This window comes from Glycine max, chromosome 11, assembly GCF_000004515.6.
Source record: "Glycine max cultivar Williams 82 chromosome 11, Glycine_max_v4.0, whole genome shotgun sequence".
In the NCBI taxonomy this organism is placed as follows: domain Eukaryota; kingdom Viridiplantae; phylum Streptophyta; class Magnoliopsida; order Fabales; family Fabaceae; genus Glycine; species Glycine max.
Genome location: NC_038247.2, coordinates 1,123,863 through 1,133,092, shown reverse-complemented (window position 1 = coordinate 1,133,092; position 9,230 = coordinate 1,123,863). Strand labels below are relative to the sequence as shown.

The window sequence follows — 9,230 nt, the reverse complement described above, 5'->3', positions numbered from 1 at the left end:
TCATTTTTATAATATTATTGATTATGGTTTAGTTTTAATAAAAATATTATACTATAAATCAATTATAAATTATTAAAAATGTGATTTTTATAATAATTATTATAAAAATTAACAATTTTATTATATACAATAATTTTATAATTGAATGATGATATATAAACCATTTATAGTATTAATATAATTTATTTAAATCCATACTTATTATTAATTTAAGGAGATGTCAATATAATTATTTCTTATTTTACTTACTAAATGTCTTGATTCAAGCGAGCACAATTTAACCCTTTTTTAAAAAAAAAAAGAAAGAGGCTAATTTTAACTAAACATGTACAATGTTGAGTTTTTCTTTTTTAAAAAAGGGGTTAGGTTTTAATCTAAAAAATCATTTTTTCAAACTTTTTTTAATTTCTCTCTTAGAGAAAGATTAATTTATTTTAGGAATAACTACCACTAAAGTTATTTCCTTCCATAAACTTATGTACAAATTAAATTTTATTAATTCAATAGTTAATGATCATATATATCAATATGCAAATAAAATAGATATTTGTAGTTGTGCGATATTTTTATTTTATTTAATGAAAGATGTTTTAAGGCAAACCAGAAAGTAAGTTGATGGAAGCATTTTGTTGGACTTTTTAATGATATCATACATGGTGATTTGGAAAATATCTTGTTTTGAGTTCATGACGAGAGTATATATACCTACAGGAACTTCGACTCTCAAAGTTTGAATTCTACAAAATAATGACACAAAGTGATAAGAAATATGTATTTTTTTGAGATTGCAAAGAAGAGTATTTATATATGATTGACCGAGGGTCTTTTTCTTGTGTTCTTGATGGTGGTCTCCCTTTGTTTAGGGTGTGAGTATCAAGGCACAACATTTGTCATATCATTTGTGGGTTTTGAAATTACACCGTTTGATGTGGTAATGAATGTGACATAAATAAGTGATGATGTTGTTTGACAAAGTGTTAAAGTGATGAAAAACATATACCTTCTTGAAATTGTAAAGTGGAATATTTACATACACTTGATAGAGGGATATTTGTCTCGTATTCATGAATGTGTTGTTCCTTTGTTTATAATTATAATCATCAAGATACGATGTATGTCATGTCACTTATAGGTATTGTAGCTACACCTACATTTGATATTACACTGAATGTGACTTAACCTAATTATGATGTTATTCGACAAAGTGGTGAAAAACATGTATCTTCCTATCATTACAAAAAAGAGTATTTGTCTTATGTTCATGAAGGTGTTATCTCTTTGTTTAAGATTGTGAGTCTTTAAGATACGATATTTATCATATCACTTATAGGTATTGCATTTACACTATCATTTGAAATGACAATGAATATGATCTGATGACACCAATTGTGACGAGACTTATACATTATTCATCTAATAACGACAATCTTCTTGTAAGATGAAATATGTAGTTGGAAATTTCGTGTTTAGTTTTGCGATTATTCTAAAACAAAAGAAATTAAGAATATTTTTTAAAAACAAAAGGTTTTAATAAATAAATGAGAATAATTTTTTTCAATTAAGTGTATAGTTATTAAGCCTTTCTATGATAATCGGTGAAAATATATTATTTTAAAAAACCATAATAATTAAACATGTCTTATAGTAATTCTTTTTGGAAATCTTATTCTTAAAAGTTCCTCTCCAGCAAAAACTTCCTCGCATCAAAGATGACTTTTACGGTGGAAAAAAAAGAATAAAATCATTCCCACTGTGTGGATACGATAGGTGTAGTAGTTTTTGTAGTCATTAGAATCAGAAAGCAATACAGTTAGTGAGTATCTGATTTGATTACGCGGCACCTAAGCAGCAAGTCAGCAGGCGTGTTATTCGAGTTTGGTAATTTTCTAAGAAAATTGGGAATTCCTAAGAAAAATGGAGCGTAGCTGGTATGGTAGTGTTGGTAAGTGCCACCTAAGAATCCACAAATAGAGATAAATGTACAATCTACTTTTGGAGTCTTCCTTAACATCCTTGTCTGTTTGTCTTGGATAGAATAAGATAATAGCATTTGTAACATTGCCTTTGGAAATAAAACAAAAACCTTCTCTTGGAAGCATTTCGGGAGCTTTCTTGCCCTTCTCACTCACCCCGCTAGGAGACAAATCTGAGGCCAATGTTTGTCTTTGCTAAGGCATGTTTGGATTCTTGCAACCTTAGGGAATATTAAAAGCCCTTTGGCCAGCCCCGATTCCCTATCCACCCAAGGTAAAGACAAAAGAAGGCGTCTAAACATACAAGCCTTATTACTGAGCAACCAAACACAACTTCTAGAGAGAGAAAGGACAGTTTTTTAGTTTTAGTTTTAGTTTTAGAAAGATAATAAAGACAGAAACAACCGAACCAAGACTCTACTCTCTCTCTCTCTCCCTCACACACATGACACAACACACTCTCTCCAATTTCACACTCCACTAACCAGTGAAGGACAACAAAACAATAAAGAAAAGAGAACCCCTTCACGCATTGTCGACAACGTTGCCATGAACAACTACTCCTTCCTTCAATCCAAGCAATGAATTCCACTCCCACAGAATAAAACTACTACTTCTCAACGCTTTCTGCTTTTTATTTTTTCAGAGTGTTCACACCCGCAAGCTTTGGAATTTTCAGGGGGCTTCATTTGATTTCAGCTCCAATCGCAAACCCACCAGCGGTTTTGCTTTTCTCCATGGATTCTTGAATGTGGTTTTCGTGTATGGTAGGATTCCCTGCTGCTTTCTTTTCCACCGCTTACCTACTTTTCTCCGTAAATTTGTGCTGGATTTAGTGGGAAAAGAGGCCTCCTTCTCTTATGCTTCTGATATCATCAATCTTATCCCATGCATTGTACAAGGTGTGAGGTGTTGATATCTTACAGCCTAAAAGGTTTGATCGAACTTGCGTGTCTCTTTGATAGTTGTTAGTTATTGCCTTTTGCCACCGTCTCAACATCTATAAGATTTTTAGTGTTGGTGTTACATGGAATCCATGTTTCAAGAAGAAGGGTCATCTTCTGTAACTTCTTCTTCATCTCTTCAGTTCTTTTCCATGATGTCTCTCTCACTTTCACCTAGCTTAGGATCATCTCCCTATCAAATGAAATGCGAGGAAAGGGGTTTGGTATTGATCCATTTGTTGCTCGCTGGTGCTAATTTTGTAGCCACCGGTGATTTACAAAATGCAAACCTCACACTTGAGCAGATTTCCCAGCATGCCTCTCTTGATGGGGATACTATGCAGCGAATTGCTTCATATTTTTCTGAAGCACTCGCTGATCGGATACTTAGAACATGGCCCGGCATCCATAGGGCCCTCAATTCCAACAGAATACCTATGGTTTCTGATGAAATTCTTGTTCAAAAGCTCTTCTTTGAGCTTTTACCCTTCCTGAAGTTCTCATATATTCTGACAAATCAAGCTATTGTTGAAGCCATGGAAGGGGAGAAAATGGTGCATGTAATTGATCTCAATGCGGCTGGGCCGGCGCAGTGGATTGCTCTCCTCCAAGTTTTGAGTGCACGTTCTGAAGGCCCTCCACATTTGAAAATCACCGGGGTCCATCACCAGAAAGAGGTTCTGGATCAGATGGCTCATAAACTCACTGAGGAGGCAGAAAAGTTGGATATCCCATTCCAATTCAACCCTGTGCTCAGCAAGTTGGAAAATCTTGATTTCGAAAAACTTGGGGTTAAAACTGGGGAGGCACTAGCAATAAGTTCTATTATGCAGTTGCACTCCCTTTTGGCCTTGGATGACGATGCCTCTCGGAGAAAATTGCCTCTTTTGTCGAAAAACTCAAATGCAATTCACCTGCAGAAAGGTCTCCTAACAAACCAGAACACATTGGGAGATTTGCTTGACGGCTATAGCCCGAGTCCCGATTCAGCCTCAGCTTCTGCCTCATCCTCGCCAGCGTCCTCATCGGCTTCGATGAATTCGGAGAGCTTTCTTAATGCCTTGTGGGGTTTATCCCCAAAAGTAATGGTTGTAACTGAACAAGACTTTAATCACAACTGTTTGACCATGATGGAGAGGCTGGCAGAAGCTCTATTTTCTTATGCTGCATATTTTGATTGTTTGGAGTCCACGGTCTCAAGAGCTTCCTTGGACAGAATAAAACTTGAGAAGATGCTTTTTGGTGAGGAGATAAAGAACATCATAGCTTGTGAAGGATGTGAAAGAAAAAAAAGGCACGAAAGGATGGATAGGTGGATCCAAAGACTTGACTTTTCTGGCTTTGCAAACGTGCCTATTAGCTATTATGGGATGCTGCAGGGAAGGAGGTTCTTGCAGACCTATGGCTGTGAGGGTTACAAGATGAAGGAGGAATGTGGTCGGGTTATGATGTGCTGGCAGGAGCGACCCTTGTTTTTCATAACAGCTTGGACACCAAGGAAATAAGATAGATAGATAGATAGATTATTGAAGCATCATAAAGAAGGAAATTAGTCATGTAGTAATGGATAGATTTTGTTTTCTTTTCTTTGTTTCTAATTGTATGAAAGAGTTTTACCAATATGGTAATGACTAGTAATGAAGATCAATTTAGGCATACTTCTATTTCCTTATTTCCCTGTGAAATTCTGTCAAGAGAGAAATGGGAAGATGGAAAGGTGTGAGGGAGTGAGAGTGAAACACTTATTTCTGGTTGTGTTCACCATTCCATTGTTTAGTGTTATGCTCATTTTGTTTTTCACTAATTCCTATACTGTAACCTATCTGTATCTGTTGTGCAAGAGCTAATCTAAGTTGTTTTTTATATTAGTGCACATTTTTATTGCGTAAATTACCGGATCATATAATTAGAAAACAGTTTTTATATAAGTGTGTCTAAGTTTGTTTTTTTCTTCTCATTTGCTTGGTTAGTATAAGTTGATTTTTCAAATTTCAGACTTGAGTTATTCTCATTCCCCCAGGTAGCAAATTCCATAGCCCGCAACCACGAGCATCTCTTTCGACAATTCCTGCATTGTCTGATCAGATGGCAACGGTTCAGTGGAACTGCCAAGAGAACAAGATTGGGAAAAGAGAAAGATAGTCCTCATGTTTGTCAGTTTTTGAGACATTGGGAGGTTTACTCTGAAAAATATCTTAAATCGTCTAATAACATCTTAAAATTTCTCCACTTAATAAAAATAAAAGTTAAATTAATCTGAAATATTCTGAACTACTTTAAGAATTTTAAAATAAATTCTTATATTTAAAATTTTATAATTAAGTTAATGAACTTATCAATTATTTTTAATTGAATATTTGACTACATTTCTCAAGGATTTAGAGATTTATTTAAAAATCTTTAAATAATTCAGAAATTTACAGATTAATTTTTTTAAAAAAAATATCGAAAGTTATGTATATTTTTAAGATACTTAATGTACTTATACTTATTTATATATTTTTGTAAAATATTAGATGATTAAAATAGAATGATATAAAAGGATGTAACATCATTTCAACCTCCAACCCCACATATATAGTTTCATTTTTTGTACAATTATGTTTGAATATATGAAGGACTATAAGTTATTTAAACCTCTCAACATTAGTCTAGATATTCAGTCCCAGCTAGTCGTTTAACTAATGTTTAGCAATATCCAATCAATTCATTTTTATTTTTATTCTAAGATGATTCATTTCAACTTATTAAGTGTGTGTTTGATTTAAATCATCAAACATGAAAATTCCCATCAAATAAGATTCTTAGTTACTTCTACATCTAAAGTGAATTTGACGTGAAAAAATAATGATAGACAATGTAAAAAAACACAAATTCAAACACACAATGAGCAATATGAAAAGTGTTAGGTAATTAAGATAGATCGAAAAAGCATAAGACAAACTCACAAAGTGTTTGGAATAAACATGAAAAATTGCGACAATTTACTAAAATACAAAGAAATTATGCTTGTTGGTTTCAAACTAAACATACAAAGCTACGTCAATAATGTGTAACTAAACACATTATTCAACTATACAATTTTTACATAAAGAATGAGATTCATCATTTTTTAAAGTTTTTGTACTTCTCAAGTTTCAAGTTACTTAGGTTTTGTTGGGTTTCAAATTTGTCTTTTATTTTCGTTTCCTTTTTAGTTTTAAAATTTTCATGATTTAGAAATATGTTTATTTTGATCCTTTTTTCCTATTATCAAAGTACAACATTGCCTCGTTGGTGTAAAGATTGATAGCTCTTCAATCTACATAATTCATGTCATGAGTCTCACTTCAAAGAATAGGGGTTGTGCAAAATGACCCATTTCAAAGTATCTAATTGGTTAGACTCAATCATTGGTTAAGAAGTTGGCGACAACCATCAAAATTAGAGGTATGGTATTACACCTAGAATAGGAATGACTTCATCTAGTATGCTTTGAATGTGGTCGATATGGCCATGTAAAAGAACATTATTCTGAAAAGGTTATCCCATATGATGGTGATAATGGAAATTTCGGAGATGACTACTACGTCGATGCATGGTGACAACCAGGTGAATGATTTATCAAACATGAGGGCTAATGTCAGCAAAAATATTAATTGCAACCATGCAAATTAGGGGGGATATGTTACAAGATCTTTGACGCAAAAGGTAGCCAATCTAGGTCTCATTTTAATTATAGAACTTGAATGCTTGTGAAAAAAATATAACCGTAGAAGGAATAAGGTAGTCATTTCAAAAATAAATCTACAAAAAAGTTAGGGACATTCATCAAGATAATGATGAGCATGACGAAACTGAAATGTGAGTTAGTGATGCAACCAATACTAATGAATTAGGATCAATATTTACTTTTATGACTTACTCTTGAATCGTAATCAACTCACAAACTATAATTTTCTTAGTGACAGTTTAAGAGTGTCTCACTCTAAAGTTACATATCACAACATAAGTCCTTGACATAATATCTAATATATCAATTAATAGTGATATAGGTCATACATACTAATCATCAAAGTATTTCAAAACAACATAATTACATCATTAGTATATTTATAAAATAGGATCATCTACATCTCAAAATAAAGGATTTTTTTTTCTATATCTATTACTACCTTTATCCTTATAATTGCATTATATTGAAGTCACATAAAAAAAAACTTCTCTATCATACACAATGGAGGCTTACAAAAAAGATGAACAAATTACTGAGAAAGTCGACAAATCTCAAGAAGTAAACTACTCAACCACTTGTATATTTGAGGGGGGAAAATGAAAAAAAAAAAAAGGGTAACTCACAAATACTTAGTGAGAGCATTAAATATAAAGTGGACAAGAAGGAGAGAGCAAGCATAGCGGATTTTTACATCCATAAAGAATTTAAATAACATTAAATAACAACAAAATAAATATAACTCACTCTTAGATTGCATTATTTTATTCTGACGAATGATAATTATAGAACTACAACATTTAGCTCGAATGTTGCATTATCTTTTTGTTCCAGCGAACAGATCTTATAGGAACTATGGATATTCAACTCATGAGTTATATTCTCTCTTTGTTCCAATGAATGACAAATAAATATACACGATGAGTATTTGACTCATAGGCTACATTATCTCTTCATTGTAGCAAATGAAAATCAATCACAAACTCATAATGAGAAAATCAATTTCCACCTCTTAAATACATTATCAAAACCATTAAGAATCTTAAGAATAAAATTCGATCAAGCAAAATAAATATTTTACTTCATTCTCAAGTACTTATAGGAATCAAAGATCACAAAAGAGAACATCTTGAAATTTATTTGCTTCTCCTAAAAGAATTTAAAAGTGTCACTAAGTAGATTAGCTACTCACAACCAAAGAGAACACAATCAGTGCCTTTCAATGTTGTTAAGTAGAGCAACCATCTTATTTTTCACATAATCTAAGCATTAAAATTGAAAGAACAAGAGATTGGATAAAATCTCCAAATTTAACATGCCTATGGTTTCAAGAAAATCACAATAATTATACTATTTAAATTTTTTCCATCCTTCACACATATCTCATAACTAATCTATGTCGTAAAAATACTCATATATCTCAATGAGTTATGGATTTACCTTAAAGAGTTTAAATATACAAATTTTAAGGATGTGGGTATTTTCCCTTTAACCCTAATCTCCTTCCATGCTTGAGGACCACAAGGTTGTGGGGAACTTAATGGGTTTTAGAACAATTGAGAAAATGAGTGGAAAAATGTAGAAAGGAGAAATGATGTTGACGATGAGAATAGAGAAATGGAGGTGCACAAGGGAAGTAGGGTTCTACTGTTAGAAAAGAAAAGAAAAGAACGAAGGAACTTGGTGAGGGGTTTTCGGGTGCTAAATAAAGGGGAAGGAGGGTTTATGCTTTATTATTATATCATATTTTTTACCTCCACTCAATGAAACAGTGCGTTTCATTTAAGCCATTAATGATTGAGGAAAGCTCACTATAGTATCCCCAAGTAAGATATTTCTCTCGTAATAAATTGATTTCGGGATTAGGAGACGTGGCCACAAAACATCAAGTGGCGTCCTAGTGGCTTTAAAGCCAATAAAACACGACAAAGTGCTAATAAAAAGAATCATGTGGGGTCTAACAATTTGACCCCTTTGGATCATGCACATATGAATACGAGGAATGCAAATGTTGGATGCCTAAATTCAACATCAAATGGAGAGGTGAGACCCTTAAAGACTGATATTCACCAGAAAAAGAAACCTATATGTGATATTTCTTTTGAGTGGTGAGGAAGATGATAAATTAGTGAATTTCTTGGGTTTTGATGAGCGATCAATGCCTCTAGAAGCCTAATTCATGGAAAGAGAATACTTTATCTCACTCCAATTAATCTGTGCATTTTCAAGTGCATTGAAAAAATCAGTCATATTGACTTTTGATTGATGTTTATGATAATCCTCACACCCATATTTGTTATGCTTTGTGGGATGACCTGAAGGATTTGTTTGATCATATTCAAAAAGATTAGGCGTTTATTGGGCTCAACTTGTGGCATGAAAGAATTTCACAAGGCTATTCAATATTGTGATCTCATTATTTAATAGGTATAACTCAGTTGACAACACATGTTAAGTTTATGAAAGGAGACTTGAGTTCGATTTTTTGTAGAATGCATTCTTGGGGAAAAATAATGAATTTTAATTATGACTAAGTCTTACACCAAGAATTAAATCTATAATCAAGTCTTTTTGGATTGAAACTTGTGAAAATAGTTCAGG

General features: G+C 32.8%; 1 protein-coding gene across 1 annotated transcript; it reads left to right on the top strand.

Moving 5' to 3' along the window:
* The first annotated feature begins 2,161 nt into the window (after positions 1-2,161).
* LOC100819988 (scarecrow-like protein 3) lies at positions 2,162-4,780 on the top strand. Its single transcript, XM_003538624.5, has one exon. It carries the CDS (start codon positions 3,001-3,003, stop codon positions 4,420-4,422), a length of 1,422 nt encoding a protein of 473 aa, XP_003538672.1. The 5' UTR covers positions 2,162-3,000; the 3' UTR covers positions 4,423-4,780.
* The last annotated feature ends 4,450 nt before the right edge of the window (positions 4,781-9,230 follow it).